At 42.6% G+C, this 24,331-nt stretch overlaps 1 protein-coding gene and 1 long non-coding RNA gene across 3 annotated transcripts in view; one reads left to right on the forward strand and one right to left on the reverse strand.

Annotated features, from left to right (window-relative positions):
• The window catches only part of LOC118152317 (uncharacterized), a 110,088-nt gene extending 105,340 nt beyond the window's left edge, over positions 1 to 4,748 (reverse strand). The window contains exon 1 of the long non-coding RNA XR_013533132.1: positions 4,662 to 4,748. This is a non-coding gene — a long non-coding RNA (uncharacterized LOC118152317). The remainder of the gene's footprint in view (positions 1 to 4,661) is intronic.
• Positions 3,165 to 24,331, forward strand: part of BEND4 (BEN domain containing 4) — a 41,227-nt gene continuing 20,060 nt past the window's right edge. For both annotated transcript variants that reach the window (XM_003732510.7, XM_035293794.3), the window contains exons 1-2: positions 3,165 to 3,830; positions 11,446 to 12,012. In XM_003732510.7, the coding sequence (XP_003732558.2) occupies positions 3,338 to 3,830; positions 11,446 to 12,012 (1,060 nt within the window). In that variant the 5' untranslated portion in view covers positions 3,165 to 3,337. The remainder of the gene's footprint in view (positions 3,831 to 11,445; positions 12,013 to 24,331) is intronic.

Raw genomic sequence — 24,331 nt, forward strand, 5'->3', positions numbered from 1 at the left:
CAATAAAAAGCATTTCCCATGACTGAGTTATTATTTAAAAGCTATATTCTAGATGGCTCAAGGAATTGACATGCTGCCAATCAAAAAATCACCCTGTCCATAAATAGCCACTTGGCTTTTAAAAGTTCACTCTTTTTTTGTTTTGTTTTGTTTTATTTTGTTTTGAGATAAGAGTAAATACCTAAAAAGATTTAAACCATGGGTGTAATTACCATTCTATCAGCCCCTTTGGGATATCCAAGAGAAGATATCCACAAAGTCACTATCTGATAATTTAGGCCACAGTTTAGAGCAAGATGCTCAAAGAGTGCTACCAGTAATTTTATAAACACTTAAATACATTACATTTATGTACAATACTCAGTTAAATACAATCTCAGGCAGGGATAAGTGGTCAGTTATAATTTTAAAATTGTGTTCAACTCCACACTTAGAGTAAATGCTCATTTTATTTTTTAAAGACTGATTCTTAAATACTTCATTTTTCTTTGACCCAGGACCCAGACATAGGTGACTGCCCACATGAGAATCTGAAAGCTGATCATTTAAAAATTTTTTTATATTTTTCCTCTGGGAATCTTCCCCTCCCCACTCCTTTTAAAAAGCTAAACCACTAATTTGATTATTTCTGTTTTATAGAAATGATCACTTTTTGATGTAAAGGACAGCAGGTCCTTTTCACTGGAAAATATACAATAGAAGTATTATTCCCAGTCTCTTAAGGTGTTTAAGTGGTGAAGAGAATATACATTTAAAACTACATAGAAGAGCAAGGCGTGGTGGCTCACGCTTGTAATCCCAGCACTTTGGGAGGTGGAGGCAGGCGGATCACTAAGTCAAGTGCTCGAGACCAGCCTGGACAATATGATGGAACCCCATCTCTACTAAAAACACAAAAAATTAGCCAGGCGTGGTGGCATGTGCCTGTAGTCCCAGCTACTCGGGAGGCTGAGGCAGAAGAATCGCTTGAACCGGGGAGGCAGAGGTTGCAGAGCTGAGACTGCACCATGACACTCCAGCCTGGGTGACAGAGCAAGACTCTGTCTCAAAAAAAAACCCAGAAAACAAAAAAACCTACATAGAAGAGAAAGCCCCCAGATACAGGAAATTACTTCTTCAGAAGAACTAAAGGATTCTCCCATCTAAACTCCCCACACTGACACCACCCCAATTTCTTTTCAAAAGCTAGGACTTATTGGCAAATTATCTGGGAGTAAAGTGGGAGGGAAACATTTCAATGCAAAATTCAGAACTGCTTTATAGAAAATGTGGGAGGTTTGTTATCATTTATTTCCTCCAGTATATCATTCAATTTCAGCTGTCTCACATCTCAGAAGTAGCTCCCCCATTTCTCACTTATGTGCCTAAGAAACATCTCCCTGGCATCTCATTCTCTCTGTCTTTCACCAGCATTTCATTATTTCTTAACTGTCCCTCTCATGCTTGTCTCCCTTTTTCCTAGTGATCCACGTGTCCTCATTTAGCAGTTTTCAGAAGCCAGGGAGAAACATTGCAAATAATGTTAAATATGATTAATATCTTGAATTCCTTGAAATATGACATGCATGAGTTACAATGAAACCTCTTTTATTTCCCCATGAAATGCTTTTGCATAATGAGAAAGAAAATGTCCTCTATGCCCTAATCAGCCCTGACAGTTCCTGGACTCCCAAATACTTTTATTTATGGCATTATTTATTTCATCTCTAATAAATGGATGGGGGGGAACACAGTACCATCTGAGGAGGCTGCAGGAGAGAGGGAGACAATCTATGGTGGAAGAATACAGAAAGAAGCTGAACAAGCAAGGGAGAGAGAGAAAGCTTCCAAAGGGAAGGAGACCAGGGAAAGGAGAGGCCAAAAGAGGTGAACCCCCAGAAAAAAATGGGTCACTATCCAAAGAATAAGAGAAAGGCTCTGAAAAGGAAACACACTTCAGAGTGCAGAGATGAGGGTCCTACATCAAGGAGCACCCAGAACTCTATCTAACCTGGAGAACGAAGAAGGAAGGCTGAAAAGCAACCCTGGGGCAGGGTATGCTGGTTGGCCTAGAGGAGGGGTGATTTGAGATAGGGAGCAATGGACCCTTTGCTCCAAAAAGTGGCTGGGAGAGGCTAGGGCATTTGTACCCCATGGAGGATCTTCCTCCAAACCACTGAGATCTCTCATTCAAACCGCTACTGAAATTGTGGGTCCTCCAGACCCTCGCCAATGGCGCCAGTTGCAGTGAGTAAGCCAATGCAAGGAGTGAGTTCTCCAGTTACCTTGGTCTTGCAAGTATATACACATATATTTAAAAGGACACTGTTGAAAGTAATCACCACCCTCAAAGGGAGGTGTCAGGTCATTTTCTCCCTCAGTTGCAGAGAGTCTACTGTCTATGAGAAGTGAGGAGTTGAATTCAAATAACCCAGATCCATCAGTGCAAAATAGCCACAGGCTCCCGAGTGTCTGACTTTGGGCAGTTTCCTTTAACTTCGCAGAGCCTCGGTTTTCTCATCTTTATAATGGGGGGAAACGATGGCGTCATGCACTTTCAAAGGGACCTTACGGGAAACAAATGAAAACGTGAAAAAATTCTACGCCCTGCGTACTTTTATGTTCCGCATTAGCTCAGAGGCCGCGAGGCTCCAGAAGAGCAGGACCCCAGGGCCGTGCGAGCACCTGGGACAAGAGGTTGTTTTCAGAATGATCAGGGAGCAATTCCCGATTGGCAGAAGAACTTCCTGTAATACACACATACTCTGACGACCCCACCCCAACGACTAACCCCTCCTCTGTGCAACCCCGAGAGTTTGGGGTCAAGCAGGGGGCGCCAGGAGCTCGTTTCGGAAGCCCAACCCCGCCCGCAGCCGCAGAAGCCGCGGGTCCACATCTGGGGCTCTAAAGTCTCGTCGTAGACGGATTCCGGATCCCCACCTTCTTCACTGGTTACCCGGACGCCCTCCAGATCCTCGCTCTCCCCTTCCCCCCTCCCCGTCGGAGGCGCGGAGCCGGCGGGCCGACCCCGCTGGCGGCGGCGGCGCCAGGCCCCGCCCCCGCCCCCATTATCATTAGCAGATATTACCCTAAACACTTGCTCTTTACCTCCTTTCTCCCTCCAGGCATTGGCGAGGCGGCCTGTCAATCAGGAGCTCGGGCGGCAGCCCCCCGCGCGGGGGCTCGGCGATGCCAGCCTCAGCTACAGGCGGCGGCGGCGGCGGCTACGGCACAGACACACACCCTCCCACACGCGCGCACCGGGGCAGAGCCGGCGGGCAGGCGGCGGAGGCACCCTCGGAGCCCGGCGCCCGGCGGGGAGGGGACGTGCTCCGGCGGACCGGCCCCGAGGCGCCGGATGGAGGAGGAGATGCAGCCGGCGGAGGAGGGGCCCAGCGTCCCCAAAATCTACAAGCAGCGCAGCCCCTACAGCGTCCTCAAGACGTTCCCCAGCAAGAGACCGGCGCTGGCCAAGCGCTACGAGAGACCCACCCTGGTGGAGCTACCGCACGTGCGGGCGCCCCCGCCGCCCCCGCCGCCCTTCGCGCCGCACGCCGCCGTCTCCATCAGCAGCAGCGAGCCGCCGCCGCAGCAGTTCCCGGCGCAGAGCTCCTACCCCCCCGGGCCCGGCCGGGCCGGGGCCGCCGCCGCCGCCTCGTCGTCGTCGCCGTCCTGCACGCCCGCCGCGTCCCAGGGCCACCTGAGGACTCCCGCGCCGCCGCCGCCCGCGTCCCCCGCCGCGTCCTCGTCGTCCTCGTTCGCCGCCGTCGTCAGGTACGGCCCAGGCCCGGCGGCCGCCACCGGCAGCAGCGGCACGGGTAGCGACGGCGCCAGCCTGGAGCTCAGCGCAGGTACCAACTCTCGGCGCAACTTTCCTTCCCGCCATGGCCGGGGGCAGCGGGAGGGAACCCGGGAAGGAGAAGCAGGGGGCCGCCGACACCCTCCCGCGTTCGGCCGAGTCGGGGCGTCGGGGCGCACCCTGAGGCCTCCCCGCGCGCCCGGAAACTTCTGGAGGATTCTCCAGCGCCGCTGCGCCGGGCTTCCGACGGCGCTCTCCTAACAGGTGGCTCCGCGGCTTGGAACCCGAGCCGGGAAGCGCGGTTGTAGCGGTCGGCGGCCAGGATCGGTCGGGCGGGATCGGAGTGGGGGTCGGAGTGGGAGCGGCGGCCGCTCAGGGAGAAGCTAGAGTTGCTCAGGCCGCTCCGCGGGGACGCCCTCGTACTGCTTCACTTTTTCCTTTCGCTTCTTCCTTTTCTCCTCCCTCCTCCATTTGTTTTTCCTTTTCTCCATTTCTTTGCTTTCTGGTGCTTTCTTCGCCACCTCTTTGATGCACTCTCACGCTATCGCGGACCACGCCAGCCGGCTCTCGGCTCCGTTTCTCCTTTCTGTGCGCCCGTTTTCTTCGTGCGCGCTCTGTCCTGCTTGGCTCCTTTCCCCTCCCAGCCCGTGGTTGTGAGACTCGGGGTTCCTTTGCGCCAGCCACGCGGTGGACTTCGGGCGCGGGGAGCTATCTTACCCCTCCTCCCTGCCCCGGGGGCAGCGGGTACTCTGCACCCCTGCCCACGTCGTCGATCCCACCATCCCCTCGTCCCCGTCCATGAGACACTGCCGTGCTGTGGGGTCTTGCCCCTCCCAAGCATCTCGGCCCGAGCCCTGCAAATTGCCTCCTGAGGAGCACTCACCCTTGGGTCCGTGGCTCCTCCTTTACCCCGACTCTGCGGGCGCTGCCCAGGCAAAGCACCCCACTGCCTGCCTGCAGGAATCAAGACGGGCTGGTGGCGAGGCCACAGCCTGAGGCCTGCGCCCAGGGGAGCTCTCCACCAGCTCCCGGTGGGCGCAGCCACGTTTATCTGCTCATTATAATTAAAAGTTACTGCCAAGGCTTTTTATGGCATTTTGGAGCCCCCCAAATCCTGCATGTCCGTGAATCTAAGACTCTTTTTTTCCCCTTGTGGAAAATATAAAAGTGTTGTGTCTAAATGAGTTATAGATGCCTCCACTAATAATTCTGTTGTTTGTCAATATTTTGACACATGAAGGATTGGTTTTGAAAAAGAAAATCTAATTACAAGTTATAGTGAAGACTTGATTTGTCACATCTCTCACTGATTTGAAGATGTTTGATGGCTTTCAGTGGGGTTCTTAGGTGGGCTTCCTAATTTGTGGGGTGTATTTTTTTCAGTTGCTCTTGCCCCAATATTCTATTGTGTTTTTATATTATTTGCTAGGCCGCTGGCTCACTTGGTTTTCCTCCTTACTTCTTTTTCCCCCACTTCTTAGTGAGGTTCGGTTTCTTTCTTTCTGGCTTGGGATCTTATTCTCTCTTAAACTACTTCTTGTTTATTTTTATGTTTATTCCCAGGCTCAGCTTTATCATTCTTTATTTTTATGTCGTTTGGGTCCTTTTCCCATTTTCTGTATTTTGCTTACTCTTTTTTCGTAGCCTCAGTTCCACCATTTTCATTGAGGTTTTCCCCTCGTTATCTATCCAAATCTTTGATTTCCTCTTGCTTTCTCCTTATGGTCTTTGCCGACTGTCTTTCCACATTTTACTTCCCGTTATACGCTATAAATCTAATCCCGTCTCATTTCCATTTTCATCCATAGTTTTAATGGACTATATTTTCTGTATTGCTGCTTTTTTCTGCTTCAGGCACTTGCTGTCCTTTCCTTGGTCACTTCTACCCTGGAAGTTTCTTTGCTCTCTTTCATTCATGGGGAGTGGATGTTTTTTTTTCCTCCCTTTTCTCACCTTGTTCTAAATGTACTCTTCCAGTGTTTCTTCTAATGTCCTGTTTAGTTTATTTTGTCTCTGTCCCCAGATGGAAATCATAACATCACTAAATTTAAAGGAGTGAAGAGGGACTTTTTTGATGCCCTTTATACTTCCCTATATTTCTTTTTATCAAGGCTGCCTTTGTTGTTTCTAAGGGAGGTCATAGAGAGGGGTGAACTTGATAGCACCAAGGGCTGGATGCCTTATGCTTTTTGGAAAGATGGGAATTGGATGATAGGTTTCTTCCATGCAGTGAGGAAAATAGTCTGGCGGGGGCGGGGGGGGGACGCCGTAGAATTAGACATCATGAATTGTGGTCATATTAATCACTGATGGACAAAGCCATCTCTTAACAGGCACAGTGATGTGAGTGGCCATCAAAGGAACTGCCACCTGAAGAGCTGATTGGTTCTTTAAGAAACTAGTTGTTCCACTTTGAACCAATGAGCATGTGTGCACAGACCCATGGCCATTTAAGCATACTGGGTAGGGTAGGGGTGGGAGTGGCACTTTGCCTGTTACACCCTTGCAGAAGTGTAATTGCAGTGTCTTAAACTACCTAGTAAACTGAAAATAGTCAAAACATCCATGTGATGAAAAGAGTCAAGGACAGAAGAAGAGACATAACAGTGTCCAGAGTAAATGCAGTAAGAAGATGAAAGGGTAGAAGTGAATTTTACATGCTATTAAGGGCCATAACTGAGAAGAGAAATATGTGATTAAAAATAGATTTTTTTTCAACATTCTTATAAAATCTCACGAAGAATATAATTTTCCTTAAAAGGGGTAATACACCATGGTTTTAAAGGCATATTTTTCCTCTGTGGGAGGCTTAGAGTTAAAACCCACGTAGATCTTGATATGCAGCCTAAATTTGGCATCAGGAAATGGGAAATTGCATCTTTAAGCAGAGTACAATCAAAAATGAATTACAATAAATCCTATATAATTGCATAGGTCATTCTCTTTAATGAGATTTTATTAACCTGACTGTCAAGCTTTTGAGTCAGGCAGATATTTTATCTTCTTCAACTGATAAAAGTGTCAGCTATAAACCACCATATAAATATTCATAAATCTACACATCTGTGGCAGCCTATCAGCATCATTCTTTTGGACATTAAAAGCATTCTAATTACTTTCTGTCTAGCAGAGCTGAAATGCTGCCTGTTATAGTATGTGCTTGGCAGGCATGATTGCTTTTGTTTGCCATCACAAATAGCAGCATCCTATTTTATATACCGATGGTCCAGAAAATATTCAGGGATTGACTGAGCAGGATGAATATTAGGAAGCACCATCTGGTTTTGATAGCACCGAGTATATTAACTCATCTGTTAATTTTTGACACATCATTGATTTATTTATTTAGAAAAATTGCATCCTGTTTTGCTGTGTTGATGTTTGCCATTATGAAAAAAATTGGATGGCATTTTTTTAAAAACAGACATAGTTCATTGATTTAAGACAAGGGTGGTGCTTCCAAAGATGCTTTCATTTTCTAACTTCTATTTTCTATGCCATGAAGTTCTTTCTTAAAAAGAAGTTAAATTAATGTTTTAAGGAAATCATCTATTTTGAACTAGTTAGAAATCCTTGGGTAGATATAATATATGAATACATGATAGTAGGTCACTAAAAAAACTTCTGCTTCTGCATTTTTAATATTAATATATTTCACCCTTCGCTGGGCTAAAATCAAAAGGTTACCACTAATCTTGACTACTATGATCTCCTTCATAGAAACGGAATTCTCTTGGGGATCTGCTGTGATGGGCAAATTCCATTCAAGGCTTTACTTACAAAGAAGGGCAGTAAAGTAGGGAGACTGTGTTTGATTGCCTACTTCCCATCCCTCTTCTTATTCACTTATCAGATTTAGGATGGATTAAACCTCTTAAATTCAGATGAATTTCCCGGAATGAATTTTTTAATTAAAAAAATAATCATGGGTTCAGATTTTGGAATCCGACGAGGCACAATTTGCAGCATATTATCTCCCAGTAGGCTGTACAATAAAGCAAAATAAATTAGGGAGAAGTGGGCATTTTAGAGGGCTTTGTCATTGTGATTTATTAACATTTTATGGTGTTTAATTTTAGGGAAGTTAGGAATAAAGTAGATAAGGGATAAAGTAGTCCTTCTGTAAACTGTTGACTTTCTCTTTCCCTGCCATCACTTGAGTGGAGCATTCTGTGACTGAAAAAAAAAAATCATAATACATGTTCACACTTTGCTCAATTAAGAATCATGGATCAGTAACCATTCAATTGCGTTCATATGAAAACAGAACTTTTCTCCATTTCTTAGTGATATGATAATGGGCATTGCACAGTACTTGGTTTCTAATTGTATTCTACCTAGAAGGCTAAACTAGATGCTATATGTGTTAAGTGGAAAGATTTTCTGTTTTCCACCAAATGGTAATACTTGTCATCACACTCTTCTGTGTATCAGTGTTAAAATAATATTCAAATAATTCAAGGTATTGAAAAGAGAAAAAAATCAACTTTAAAGGTGACAACCATTTTCGTATAAATTCTGAAAGCAAATTCAGAATGAAGCATTTAAAAACTGCAGGCAAGAACTACTTCGTAATTGTAGCTATTCTCTCATATTCTGAGTGCACTTTAATAGATTCTTTATAATATAGTATATTACATAATGATTTTTTCTCAGCATGTTACAAGTTGATCCTTCATTTAAGAAAACAAATCATGCTTGTCTCTAAGTCAGATGTTTTTTCCCTTAAATTCTATGTTATAATGTGATTTATCAATATGATTAAAACTACTGAGTGTACTGTAGGACACTGAACAAATATATTCAAGCAGTTCTTTTTAGGCAATTCTGTTTTAGACTTTCATATTCTGTCCCTTTCATCAAGGTTATGTTAAAGGTGTATAGGCTGTAAATCAATTGGGACTATACTGATTAAAATGCAAACAGTAAATACAACTTCAGGTCTAGAATGGGATTATAGGATTAAAATGAATGAAAACTGCTGTTGTGCTAGAATTGAAAATTCCCGATCAATATTATCCTTTGATTTTACTAATAAAAGAACAGAAACCAGGAAGTTAAAAAAAAAAAAATGAGTGCAACATCTTAAACCACTTATTTGTGTAGTTCAACTGTTGACTTTCTTGTTACTTGGTTTTGGTCATTGTAAAGAAATGGCACCCAAATATTTTCATGAGACTCCAGATAAGAGTACAAATGCTGCCTCACAGAGCATATACTAGGTAATTACCAAATATAAATCAAGCTTACAAACTGTTTAATAAAATATATTCCATACACCTACTTTGACAAATACACTGACAGTAACCAGGTTTGGAATTTACAGCCAACCTATGTCTTTCTCTCCCTACTCTCAGCTTTATCTTCCACTAGGAGAGACATCAGGTACACATATGTGGAGGTCCCAGTCCACACTTGCAGGATCTGGCACCATGGTCTGTCTTTGGATTCATGGCTCAGAGAAGATGGCAGCATAGATCCTTAAAGCAGTTTGAGTGGGGAATTTCTGGAACTTGGAGTCCTTGGCCATAGGGACAGGATTGGCTGGAGAAGGAGGGTCAGGTGACGGTCTTGTTGCTAAGGTCTGAGGGTAACCCTGTTCCTAAGAGTAAGAAAGTACTATTCTAAGAAGAAAATAGTCCCATGGACTCTCAGCCTGCCTAGGGTAGACTTGCTACCCCTACCCCAGTTAAGTAAATCTGAAGATACTATAAACTGAGATGCTCTGTGTATGTACAAGAGCTCCTGCTATGGCTTCAGTAACTGTTTCTTGAGGCATCATGCTGGCCCTCACACTCAGGTATAGTTTATGATCCTCTACTGAGTAAAAGAGATCTGGCCTCTGTTCTGACTTGCAGTTTTTTAGAGGGATTCAGGATTTGGGAGATGTATGGACTTTACATATTTTATTTATTTATTCATTCATTTATTTATTTATTTAGAGATGGGATCTCACTCTGTTGCCATGCTGGAGTGCAGTGGCATGATCTTGGCTCACTGCAATCTCTGCCTCCTGGGTTCAAGTGATTGTCCTGCCTCAGCCTCCTGAGTAGCTGGGACTATAGGCGCATGCCATCATGCCCAGCTAATTTTTGTATTTTTAGTAGATACAGGGATTCACCATGTTGGCCATGATGGTCTCAATCACGTGACCTCATGATCCACCCACCTTGGCCTCCCAAAGTGCTGGGATTACAGGAGTGAGCTACTGCACCCAGCCGCTTTACATATATGTTCTTATTAAAAAATTGGAAAAGGGCAGTTGGCCCCCTCTCCTCTCAGTATCTTAGTTATTTCATGAAAGAATAGTAAGATAAAAGAGCATGCTAGTGGAGTGTTGAATACTGTATTGAGTTCTCCTGAAGTGTAGCTTCCTTGGTCTTACATTCTGGGTGTTGTAGAGGATTTCTTATTGAAGCTGTTCTAGCTGATCATCCCCATAGCAGCCCTTAAGCATCTCACCTTTGTTAATTCTAAAAGGTTTTTTTTGTCCAGAAAAAAAATGCAACTAGTCATCATTTTCAGAGAGAGCTAGTGCTAGTTGCATTTTTATCTTAAACAATTGTTATAGGCTTCTAAAATCTTGAATATTTTGTTTGTTGCCATTAGTCTGTGAAAGGAGAGAGGAAATAAGAGATATCCTCATGCTTCTGTGTCAGCTCTGAAAAGTGCCCGTCTCTCTATTTGTAATAGCCCATTCTAGGTGGCAATCAGGAAAGAAGCGAATCTACCCATGACATCTATATTTAGGGTAAATTTTCAAGACCCGTAGATGACATTAAATTACATTTTCACAATTTGGGTTTTTGCCCCCTTTGTTTTTGGAGTGAGTTGATTGCTTTTGTTGCTTTTTCCTTTCAATGATTGACCATTAATATGCTTTAGGAATTCATGTACTTAGGCTAAGAGGTACCCATGCAACGTGCCATTTTAGGATATTTGGTAATCTACTGGAAGAGGTTCCAAGAGGTGATACTGCTGATTTTCAGATGATACGGGTCAGCCTAAACTTTGGCCTTGAGGAGAAATCCGAGTTAGCAAATAAATGAAAAGAAGGAATAGTGAACATGATGTTAGAAGACACATGCAGTTTGTGCTCATCCTGTGCCCATAGGCCCACTCTTTGTTTTACCTTAGATTTCTGGTGAGCTCTTCAAAAAGACTTATCTTTCTTCTCCAGTTTGCATCTGGGAGCTATGTACTCTCGGCAGGGATTGTATCAGCTGATTAATAGCAAGGGCATGAGGGCACTCCAGAAATAGAAGTAATGATTGCTTTAAGCCCTCCTATCAATGAGGAATTGAGTCTGCAGTGGCTGGCTCGATTCATTAGAGTAAGGATATTAATGAAACCAAAGGTGTGAGTTCAGACCTGTGCAGCCAGTTAATGCCACAGAGAGGGAAATCTCTATTTGGTGCCCAAAGTCACAGTCCAGCCATTTCCTAGAGTAAGAGACTGAGTGTGACTCATCAAGCACCCCGCCAGTCGCAGAACAACAGGAAGCTATGCGTTCTATTCATAGTGGATTTACTGTGTCATCTTGGTTTATGACAGGGAGTAGGAATACATATATTTAACATGTTTTAATGTTAAGCTCAAAATTAAGGACTTTATTTCTATCTTGCCATTGGCTGTTGGTCACTGACGTGCCCTTTCATTTGTTTCAGAGAGCCGAATGATCTTGGATGCCTTTGCCCAGCAGTGCAGTCGAGTTCTCAGTCTCTTAAATTGTGGAGGAAAACTTCTGGACTCCAACCATTCTCAGTCCATGATTTCTTGCGTAAAGCAGGAAGGCTCAAGTTATAACGAAAGACAGGAGCACTGTCACATTGGGAAAGGAGTCCACAGTCAGACCTCAGACAATGTAGACATAGAAATGCAATATATGCAAAGGAAACAACAAACTTCTGCCTTTTTGAGGGTTTTCACTGACTCTCTACAAAATTACCTGCTCTCGGGGAGCTTTCCAACTCCAAACCCTTCGTCTGTCAGTGAATATGGCCACCTGGCCGAAGTGGATCCTCTGTCAACCTCTCCTGTGCATACACTAGGTGGCTGGACTTCCCCAGCAACGTCCGAATCCCATGGTCATCCATCTTCATCTACACTGCCAGAAGAGGAAGAGGAGGAGGAAGAGGAAGGGTATTGTCCTCGATGCCAAGAGCTAGAGCAGGAGGTTATTTCACTGCAGCAAGAAAATGAAGAGCTCAGAAGGAAATTAGAGAGCATCCCAGGTATCCTGCCATATTCCTTGCAAGACAACTGCAACTCTTACTCCTTTCGCTTGCCTCATCTGTCTGTCTGTGTTTCTGTACTCATGTATGTGGATGTGTATATGTGTGTGTAGGCTTTTTTTGTTTTTTTGGCCAGTGATGTAGAAAAGCTGGAAAAAAAACAGATTTGCACAAGGGCTTCTTAGCCTGTCCAGTGCCAAACAGGAAGTTTAGGATGAGCCACGAGCCAGTTTACTTCCAGCTGCTGTGTTCTCGTGTGTAGGCCTGAACGCTATAGTCCTATTTAAAGGTATCTCTATCAATATAAAAGTGATTTCTAGATGTGCTGCTTTGACATTGAAATAGGTCAAGTGCTATTAGCCTGTTTCCTTTTTTTTTTTTTTTTGACAGAGTTTTGCTCTCCTTACCCAGGCTGGAGTGCAATGGCGTGATGTCGGCTCACCGCAACTTCCGCCTCCTGGGTTCAGGCAATTCTCCTGCCTCAGCCTCCTGAGTAGCTGGGATTACAGGCACATGCCACCATGCCCAGCTGATTTTTTGTATTTTTAGTAGAGACGGAGTTTGACCATGGTGACCAGGATGGTCCCGATCTCATGATCCACCCGTCTCGGCCTCCCAAAGTGCTGGGATTACAGGCATGAGCCACCATGCCTGGCCAGCCTGTTTTCTTAAAAAGTGGTCCTGTTCCTTTAAAATGGTCTTTTGAATTTTTCAGACTTTGATTGTATGCATGTTATTAGTCAATGATAGAAATTAAAGTAAAATACTTTCAGAGGCAGGACTCAAATAGTACCGAACAAATGAAATGGTTTCTTCTGCTTCATTAATTTTCCCTGCCTTTTCTTTTAAGTTTCAACAAGCTTAGGCTCTTTAGCATACACACCGTCCTTTAAGGTTATTAAGAAACTATAAACTAAAACTAATAGGTCAGAGATAGACCGGTAATTAAGCTGGCCCCAAACTGTGGCCCTGGCTAAACATGAGGCATTTCCTGCCTCTTAGACTGGATTTTCAGGGTAGTAAAATTATCTTTCTAGCAAGACATTCTCTGAGTTGTAAAGTTTTTTGTTTTTTGTTTTTTTACTATTTGGTAAAGTACTGATTTTACTTTTATCTTTGAGTTCCTTCCTGTATGTCTGTGGCTTACAGAAGACATTAAGATCATTTTTTTTTTTTTTAATTTAAATATATATTTTTTTCTTTTTTTTTTTTTATTCTTATTTTTTTATTGCATTTTAGGTTTTGGGGTACATGTGCAGAGCATGCAATACAGTTGCATAGGTACACACATGGCAGTGTGTTTTGTTTGCTTTCACCCCTTCACCCACATTTGGCGTTTCTCCCCAGGCTATCCCTCCCCACCTCCCCCTCCCACTGGCCCTCCCCTTTTCCCCCCAATAGACCCTAGTGTTCATTAACAGAAGCAGTCTCTTCAGACCTTTTTAATTGTGTGGTTGTTGCTAGAAAGTGTTTAAGCTTGTGCCCACCAGTCTACACATTTATTGGTTAACTGCATACATGTACTGTGTTTCTGATATATGGGGTTCAAAATAAATCAGACATAGGAAATTTTAAAATTTAATGTTAATACCTATGTATAGATGTAAGTTATATTCTTTTTTTTTTTTTCTTTTTTTTTTCAGTTGAGAGGGAGTCTCACTCTGTCACCCAGGCTGGAGTGCAGTGGTGTGTTTTTGGCTCATTGCCACCTCTGCTGCCTGGGTTTAAGCAATTCTCCTGCCTCAGCCCCCTGAATAGCTGTGACTACAGGTGCACACCACCATGCCTGGCTAATTATTATTTTTTTGTGTGTGTATTTTTAGTACAGACAGGGTTTTGCCATGTTGGCCAGGCTGGTTTCAAACTCCTGACCTGCCTCAGCTGCCCTCAAAGTGCTGGGACTGCAGGCGTGAGCCACCACACCCTGCCAATATAAACTATATCCTTTTCCTAAAGAGTATCTTTGTATTACTCAATTTGGCAGCTGATCTAGAAAGAAGGGAATGTTAAAGAAAGCTACCCACTTGTTGGCTGGGCGCAGTGACTCACACCTGTAATCTCAGCACTTTGGGAGACCGAGGTGGGTGGCTCACAAGGTCAGGAGTTCGAAACCAGCATGGCCAACTACTAAAAATGCAAAAATTAGCCAGATCTGGTGGCACGTGCCTGTAGTCCCAGCTATTCAGGCGGCTGAGGCAGGAGATTCATTTGAATCCAGGAGGTGGAGGTTGCAAGGAGCCAAGATCGCGCCATTGCCCTCCAGCCTGGCAACAGAGGGAGACTCCGTCTCAAAAAAAAAAAAAAAAAAAGAAAGCTACCCACTTATTTATTAGTAGACAAATGAGGCAAAAAGAAGTGTTAATCATATAAAAGAATTCCTCAGATAGAGCTGAGGTTTGGTTCAGAACATTTTGGAATTAGATTAAGTACAGTTGTCTTGTGGAGGGCAAGTAAGAGGTGCAGCAAATTCATTCTGTCCTTTTGCACTGGAGCCCTGGGGTTAGATGCAGAGGCGTAGTGTTTTCTCACCAAGGCAGGCACTGACTGCAAGAGAGACACTGGGTAGAACCCAGAAGGCTGTAATGGAACCGGATCACTCCTGGTTTCCCCAAGTCAGAGACATGGTTGCAGCTAGCACACTGTAGGATTTTACAAGTCTCACAGCTATGTAAACCAGGCATAGTTCACTGTGGGTTTATCGCATAGGGGTATTTTTGTTGTCACCCTCACTACTCCTTTAGGGCAGAAAATAGTGTCCTAGAGGTTATCCAGCTACAGGGACTTCCATCAGCCACTCAGAACCATAACCAAAGGAGCCTTCCTAGCTTCTGAAGTGCTTAGTGGCACTCCTTGATCTCATTGTAGAAAAGAGTTTCAGAGTGCAAGGACAGGTGACACAAATGTCTCAAGTATTATTGTCTAAAATCTGATCCTAAATATTTGGCAAACTGTATTTCCTTGATATGTCCTAAGCAAACTCAGTCCCCCTCTCACTTACTGAACCCATAGCACATCAGGTGCCTGTGTCAGGGGTTAACTCAATGTTGGCCTGCCACTAATCATTGTCTTTTGTACTTCCCAGAAGGATGGAAATGCTGCAGTTTCTTGAACCTTGTTGATCAAACATTGAATTGACACAGGTTTCAATTAGACTAATGATCAATCCTATTACTGTACACATTCAACCCTGTTGACAGTCTCCTACCTGAACTTGAACCACCAACCGTTTCACATGGAACTGTATGTGATTATGTTTAGTAATACATCCAACAATATGGATGAAAAACCGGTTTATTAATCATGCATAGCAAAAATAGTATACAATGAAGAAAATATTAGCTTATTTGTGATTACTTATCACATGTGTTTACGATCTAGGGACACCCTGATATTGGAAAACAGGTTAAAGTGTCACTTGGAGATGAAAACTTGATTAAAGCTGCCCTCTTGCCCTTACCTCTCAATAAACCAGCCTGTGAGTGACATCCAAGAATCCACTTTTTATTCGATTAGCTGTGCATTTTTGGTGGAGGAGATATCTGTTATCATTTGAAGAAAAGTGTGCTAAGTGGTACACTAGTTTTGCATGGAATAATAATAAAAATGTTTTGTCATGCAGTAACTCCTCCATAGCTTGGGATGGATTTTCCCTAAGCAGCAGGCCCTCACCATTCTAGAGGACAATAACATTTCTGTGGAAGGACCTGGAGCTTTCTTCCAGTAGAGTCCACCTATGCTGTGGGAGTCACTTTTTTACAGCCAATCAGAATGGATAAGTACAAAGGAGAAGATAGTGCTCAGCAGTTAGAACAGAAAATAAGGTTGAAAAGGAGATGGGTCAGCTGCTGAAGGCCAGAGCCCAGGCAGCATTCCTTGGTCATTTCTCTGGAAGAGTGCTGTTGAGGATTTCTTTTTTTTTTTTTTTTTTTTTTTCCCTAAAATAAATTCTTTATACCTGGGAGCAGTCCTTGAAATGAGAGTTAAAAATAAACAAGCCTATCAGTCTGCAAGAAAAAAATGATTTCACTTGGGCAGCTCTCAAGGGAAGATGTAAGAGACCATACCAAAGAGAAAGAATCTGTGGGCAGGCACTGTTTCTGACACTACTCCGAGAGGGCCAGTGTTACTGTATTATTTGTAAAATATCCAAGAGTCTTGATGATCAGCTGCATATAAGGCAGGGGTTTCTGGAAAATTCTCTGTAACTTTTCAGAGTCAGTTGCAGGTATAGGGAATTCATATTTTATCCCAAGGAAATAGCATTAGCACATTTTCTTTTGTATTAGATCACCACACTAGAAAATTAGAAAGTCTGTTTAGAAGTTAAATTTTTTTAAATCAAAGTGAAATTAGGTTAAAAGAAAAAAGCCACAGAAACAGAAAACTTTTGGATTAGGAATATGAAGGGATGAGAGGTTACTAAAAGAAGGAAAATGGCACGTGGAACTTGGAAAGAGTAGTCACATTTACTAGAAGCTTAGTTGACACTCAGGAGAAATCATAAAGGAGGGCAAATATAAAATGCCCTATTTCATCTAATCTGAGATGCCAGTGGATGTAAGACACACCAATCTTTATGTTCCACTAAGAAAGAAGAAGTCATACTGTACATTATAATTATATTTGAACACAAAGTCCATAGGTTTTAAAATATGAAAAACTGTGGGTCTTAGAATCATAAAATGTGATGATTTTTGCTAAGAAAATTCCAAAGTGAAATAATTATAACACATTAAAAATACTTTGAAATTTTCTAAGGGCCAGATATAGGGAAGATCTATTTATTGTTGATATTTTAAATAAACTTTATTTTGTAAAGTATACAGCATGAAGTTATAGGATATAGACAGTTGAAAGGTTACTGTAGTGAAGCTAATTAACATATCTATCATCTCATATAGTTACCCATTTTGTTGTTGTTCTTGTGGGAAGAGCTGCTCAAATCTGCTCAATAAACTTAATCTCAGTATGGTACAGATTTGTCACCTGTATTCCTCATGTCGTATTGGTTCTCTAGACCTATTCATCCCACATCTGTCCTACTTCATAAACTCTGATCTATATCTCCCCATTTCCACTCCAGCTCCCCACCCCTTGTACCCACTATTTTGTTCTCTAGCTCTGTATATTTGAATTTTTCTGTATTTCAGGTTCCACACATAAGTGAGATCTTACAATATTTTTCTTTCTGTGTCTGGCTTAACATAATGCCCTCCAGGCTCACTCACGTTGTGGCAGTGGCAAAATCTTGTTCTTTTTTAGGTTAGAATCATATTCTATCCAATCATGTACCACCGTTTCTTTATCCATTTGTCTGTTGACAGACACTTAGGCTGTTTCCATGTCTTGGTTATTGGGAATAATGCTGCAACGAATGTGGTCGTGCAGACATCTTTACAAGGTGTTGATTTCATTTCCTTTTGGTATATGTCCAGGAGAAGGTTTGCTGGGTCCTATTTTTGCTTTTCTAGGAAACTTCCAATACTTTTCTCCATAGTTTCTGTACCATTCTACATTCTCCATAACAGTGTACAAGGGTTTCCTTTTTCCCACACACTCACCTACACTTGTCGTCTTTTGACCTTTTGCTAATAGCCATCCTAACTGGTGTCAAGTGATGTCTCATAGTGGTTTTGACTTGCATTTCCCTGATGATTCATGACATTGAGTACACTTTTATATACCTGTTGGTATTTGGAGAGGTGTCTATTCAGGTCTTTCGCCCATTTTGTAATTGGATTGTTTTTCTACTGTGGAAGTGTATGAGTTCTTGATATATTTTAGATATTAACCCTTTGTTAGATTTATAGGTTGCAAAATTTCTTTCCAGACCATAGATTGCTGTTTCATCTTGTTGATTGCTATGCAGAAACTTTTTAGTGTGATGTAGTTCCATTTTTAAAATTTTTGCTTTTGTGGCTTGAGCTTTTTGCTGTGATGTCCAAAAAATTATTTCCAAGGCCAGTGCCCAAGAGCAGTATCCCTGTGTTCTTTCTCTTCTGGGACTTTATAGTTTCTGGTCTTACATTTGGGTCTTTTATCCAGTTTGAGTTTATTTTTGTGTATGCTGTAAGGCAAGGGTCTAATTTCATTCTTTTGCATGTAGAAATCCAGTTTCACACAGCCTTAATTGAAGGATATTGTTAATATTTTTATAGGACCTGCTACTTTCTAAAAAGTGCATTTTTTTATTATCTCATTTTATCCTCATAACTCTGTGGGGCCCCAGCAAATATTAATATCATTCCTGTTTTATAGACAAGGAGGTTGAGACCTGGACAGTGAGGTCAGTTGGAGATGTAGGATTATAATCCAAGCCTCTGACTCCAGATCTAATTTGTTTCCCCTCACCATCCTCAAAACAGCTCATTCTCATTATTCACCGTCGTTATGTTCAATAAAGTCACTGTGAACACCACACTGAGAATATTAAAACATTCCTCCTAGGGCACATGCACAGCTAGGTTCCTAAGAGCCTCTGTTCACAACGGTTTCGTCAGCTGATCAGTACATAATCTTGTTTTATGTGTGTGTTTATTTCAAGAGACCTTATTTCATATTTATCGCTGGTCGAGTAACAGCATTGTATCTCATGCCTGAATGGGGCATGGCGAACATGCCTGTTTTCACTATTAGGCACATCACATTCTTCTTGTGCTTAGGAATGATAGACAGCACTTAATTGCTGCGGTTGGGGCCACTTGAAACAGTGAGATCACCAACAAAAGGCACAAAAATACACAAACTGTAGCAACTAAGTAGACCATGTCAAGGACACTTGTTTATAGTATGAGAGCTGAAACAAGAAGGCAAAGCATCACGTTGTTCAACCTCAGCTGGGAATGTGTGCGTGTCAGGTTTTCAGTACTGTGTGTGTCTGTGAACCACTACAAAAGCACCACAAGTTCTGATTTGGGGTTTACAAATAAAATTTGGCAAGTAAAGCAAATTTGCAAATACTGAATCCTTGAATGATGAGGGTAGACTGTACCAACAACTCCAGAGGCTACAAACTGGAGAACTCTAACTGTGGATTCTGCAGTTCAGGTCATGTTAGTCCACTGTTGTCATTTCCTAAGTAAGAAGATTTTAGAATGATGAATCATGTCAGTTTTTGGACAACAGGAATTTTGCACGAACAAAATGCCCTTAGAGTAGATGCAGTGTAGATGTGTGCTAGTATGCTCCAGTGCCCTCACCACCTCCAGACTTGAATATAACCACAAAGGTCTGTGGAAAGATGCTCAGAAACGCAGATTATGTATAAAGTCAGGACTCTGAGGTGGATGAAAAGAATGTAATACATTCTGAGTAAAAAAATTAGAATGATAGGGCAGAGGAATAAAGAATTGAGTTCTTTCACTGAGAATTTGGGGAAAGTCATCATGGCCCTTGGTTACAGCTATCAGTGACACTGAGGGAGACAGAGCAATAGGAGGCAAAGATAATAGATTTGGAGTCAAAGCTGAATTTGAATCTTCTCTCCTGCTACTTGGTAGTTGTGATTGTTTTGGCAAATCGCTTTGATTATGCCAAACCTCAGTTTCCCCTTCTATAAAGCGAGATTGCTAATACTGGAGGAATGTTGAAAGTACCAAATGCAGTAAGTCATGGTTGGGTGCCTACTAGGTCTTCCAGTAAGCACTCAGTAAATGGAAACTTTAAGAAAAAAAATTATTCTTCCCTAAGCACTCAATAAATGGAAACTTTAAGAAAAAGAGGAAAATTATTCTGTGCCTAGTGCTACAGAAATCATAAGTTGTTTTCCTTATCATAAGTGGTATTCTTACCTTGTAAAGGTGTCACCATTCATTAGTTGCCCAGATGGGGTACCTCAGATCCATCCAGAGCTCATCTCTCCAGTCAGCCCCCACTCCTCTGGGTCTTACCTCTTACACACCCATCAATTGGACCCCTACTTTGTTTCCACTGGTGTTGCCAGGCCCATCTCATAACAGGAGCTGTTGCAAGAGTCACTCAGCTCCTGTCCCAGACTCCAGTGTTTCCCACAGCCGACTCTGGTCTCTCCCTCAAACAGCCCCAGGTCACCCACTGCCAAAGAGCCTCTAAGGGCTTCAAATAGCATATGGAGTAAGTTGTAGCACCCTCAGTGTGGCACACAAGGTTCTTCAATTCCTCATCTTTTCCTTTCTGCCTTTGGAGACTCAGTCCTCAGTGCCCACCAGACACCAAGTGTTCCAACCCCATTGGACAGTTCCTAAGTCTCCGAGCAGCCAAACACTTCCATACTCTGGCCTTCCTTTACTCCTGCTATTCTTTTCAACCTAAGAATATACTCCTTTTTTCTCCACTTGAGAAACTCGTATTCATCCTTTAGTACCTAGCTCAGGTGACACTAACAAATGCTTCCCACAGTTCCCACGCAGAATTAACCAGTTTTCATAGCACGTCATGCATATTCTGTTTTTGTTATCATGGGAAGTTTTTACTCTGTATGTGTCTGTGTCTCCTGATGTCCTGATATGAAGGGAGACAGGCCATAGAGGTCCTTGAGGATAGAGGTTCAAAGTCATCTTTGTGTCCCCATTTCTCTAGCCCACTGTCAGGCATGTTGTAACATCTACATGTCAGTTGAATTGAATTAATGGATAGAGGATATTGATATGATAAAAAATATAACTATGCATCTGTAGGCTGAGCAATACTAAAAGCTCATTGTTTGTTTTCAGATATTTACAGTTCAGGAGCTTATACTTTACAGAGATGATGCGAATAGGGCACGTAACGATGATTCAGCACACAGATGGCCATGGTTGTCAGAGGACAGTAAATAATTTAGTTGCCCTATAAAAGCGTATGTGAAGTAGTTTGAGCTGTTTTAAGTCCTTGAAAATAACTAAATAGTGAGGCAGATTTAGTAGTGCTTGAGGGGTGAAGAGAGAAATTCTGATCAAGATTTTAATACAATGAAAATTAGGAACTAGAGACCCAAGCACCCTTAAGATGGGCAAAACCAGAAGTCAAGCAGTTTCCCCAAGGAACACTGTTTAGGAAGACTATTCCAGTAGTCTTATTTACCAGCTGCTCATACAAGACAGCGGCCAAGACAGCACAGTCAACAGAGTCAATTAAGTGGCCTCTATGAAGAAATCACTAGACTCCCAATCTTAAAATGACAGTAGCTTACATTAGGCAGTATATATGGGGTGCCTTTTGCTTTACATGGTATTATTTTAATTAATTCTCACAATAACTGTATACAGTAGGTCATTATCCCAGTTTTACAAGTGAGATCATAGAGGCTGGGAGAGGTTAAAAACTTGCCAAGGATCACATGGTTAATAAGTGTCAGAGTCAGTACATAGAAAAATAATACTATCCAAGAGTTACTTTAGGACTAATTCCCAAGGCTTTTTATCAGTTAATTGTTGTCTACTATTGTTATTGTAGAATGTCTTAAAGACCCTATGTGTGTAGCTTTAACTAACAACCCTGGGGGCTTTCCATTTGTTGAGCAGCATGTCCATCTAGATATTCTATATACCCAGTGGAACATTTGTAACCCATTCTTCTTCATTTTTACTTTGCTTAGATAGTATTGGCCGTTGCTGCTTAGACAATACAGCTGCCAAGACAGCACAGTCAGCAGAATCAGGGAAGTGGCTTCTATGGCGAATTCATAGACAACCAATCTTTGAAATGACAATAGCTTACATTAGGCAGTATATATTGGGTGCCTTCTGCTTTACATGTATTATTTACACAAAAGACTTTCCTTCTTCCCTTTCCTCCTAAGTATTTTACTATTTCCAGGATTATCCAAGATGAATTTTGAAATTCTGTTACATAGAGGAGAAAAAAATGATAAATATCAATATCAGGATAGGTAGTAGGTATGTTTTGGGTGCCTTTATATCCATTTTTCTTTTATAATAGAAGCTTTGTTTTTGGTTCTTCATTTGCTTTCTCATTATACCTGCTAGATTCATTGGACTTGCTTCTGCAGCATGGACAAATGAATGACTAAAACCTGCCCAATGGGTCTGAAGTAGTAGTTTCACCGTCAGAGTGACTTAATTAAAATTCCTAATTTAGGCCAGGCACCTGTAATCCCAGCACTTTGGAAGGCCAAGGCGGGTAGACCACCTGAGGTCAGAAGTTCAAGACCAGTCTGGCCATCATGGTGAAAACCCCTCTCTACTAAAAATACAAAAATTAGCCAGGCATGGTGATGGGCAGCTCCTTGGGAGGCTGAGGCAGGAGAATCACTTGAACCCAGGGGGTTCTGGTTGCGGTGAGCCAAGATTGCATCATTGCACTCCAGCCTGGGCAACAAAACTGAAACACTGTCTCAATAAATTATAAAATAAAAAAATTCCTAATTTGCACAAGCAGGCAGCTAGTTGGCCCTGGGGGCACCAGCAGCTCCTCGAGGATCTCCTTGACCTCTTGCTGCTGAGAGCCAGACCCATTCTCCCTTCCTTTGGGGGCCCAAGGAGCAGTGTGGTGGACTGGGCTCCACACAGCTGCACCTGCAACACTGGCCACACACCCTGCTCATGAAGGCCAGTCCTCACTAGGAAACTCTAAAGCCCCCCACAGAACCTTAGGTGAATAGAACACAAGGACAGGAGGTTTTCTGCAATTCCCTTTTCAGTGACCGTGCACCTCCCAGGCAGGCAGCGTGGTGTAGCTGTGGGTCAGGATCGCAAATTTCACTCCCACTTTTCTAGACGCACCTATCTCCATTTTCCAGATTGACTGACTTTTTTTTTAAACAGAAAATATCTTACTTGAGTCCATAGCTTCCCTGTGTGTAAATCTAGGCACCTAACCAAAGAGCCCCTGTCAAGAGTGATGTTCCATCTCCTTCACGGCAGGCCTTGGCTGGGGGTGCCTGGAGGTCCCTGCCTCGTAGGACCAGGGGTGGGAGGACATCCAGTGAAGGGGGGCACTCAGAACACCTGAGGCAGTTTTGGCTATTTCAGTTTTTGTTTTGAGATGCAGTCTGGCACTGTCACCAGGTTGGAGTGCAGTGGTGCAATCTCTGCTCATTACAACCTCCGCCTCCCAGGTTCAAGCCATTCTCCTCCCTCAACCTCCCTAGTAGCTGGGACTACAGGTGTGGCTGCCACACGCAGCTAATTTTTGTATTTTTAGTAGAGACGGGGTTTCACCATGTTGGCCAGGCTGGTCTCCTGACCTTATGACCCACCCACCTTGGCCTCCCAAAGTGCTAGGAATTATAGGCATGAGCCACCGCGCCCAGCGCAGTTATTTTTTTTTTTTAAACAATTGATCAAATATGAGCCTGTCTTTAGTCTTACTGGTCCTTAGCCTGTGCCCAGGTAACAATGTACAGGACCCACTTCCCTTAAATAAAGCCCCCTATGGCCAGTATATACACATAACACTCCATTTCCTTCTAACCTGTGTGCATCCACTGGCTTGGGTCATAGCTTAGCACTGCCGCCTAAATGTTGTGCATGGAAAGAAAGAGCCAGCCTCTAAGCCCTTCCAGGACCATCCCCTCCACACTGAAGTAATAGCAAGGAAGGGGAGACAACAGTGAAGTAGACATTTTTCACACAACTTTAAAATTAGTACAAAATTGTTATTATGCTCAGTGTAAACAATTGGGTTCTACAGTTGGGTTTTCAAATGTCATAGTAACTACCCTAATAATGGCTTCCAGTTCTATCCATGTCCCTGAAAAGGACATGATCTCGTTTCCTTTTTATGGCTGCATAGTATTCCATGGTGTGTATGTACCACATTTTCTTTATCCAGTCTATCATTGATGGGCATGTGGGTTGATTCCATGTTTTTGCTATTGTGAATAGTGCTGCAGTGAACATATGCATGCATGTATCTTTGTAACAGAATGATTTATATTCCTTTGGATATTTACCCAGAAATGGGATTGCTAGGTCAAATGGTATTTCTGGTTCTAGGTCTTTGAGGAATCGCCACATTGTCTTCCATAATGGTTGAATTAATTTACCTTCCCACCAACAGTGTAAAAGCATTCCCATTTCTCCACAGCCTCACCAGCATCTGTTTGTTTTTTTGACTTTTTAATAATTGCTATTCTGACTATCATGAGATGGCATCTCATTGTGGATTTGATTTGCATTTCTCTATTGATTAGTGATGATGCACTTTTTTTCATGTTTCTTGGCTGCATAAATGCATTCTTTTGAGAAGTGTCTGTTCATGTCTTTTGCCCACTTTTTAATAGTTTTTTTTCTTATGAATTTGTTTAAGTACAAGATGGAAAGATTACAAAAATTCTCTTACATTCTGTAGCTTGTCTGTTCACCCTGATGATAGTTTCTTCTGCTGTGCAGAAGCTCTT

This window comes from Callithrix jacchus, chromosome 3, assembly GCF_049354715.1.
Source record: "Callithrix jacchus isolate 240 chromosome 3, calJac240_pri, whole genome shotgun sequence".
Lineage (NCBI taxonomy): Eukaryota > Metazoa > Chordata > Mammalia > Primates > Cebidae > Callithrix > Callithrix jacchus.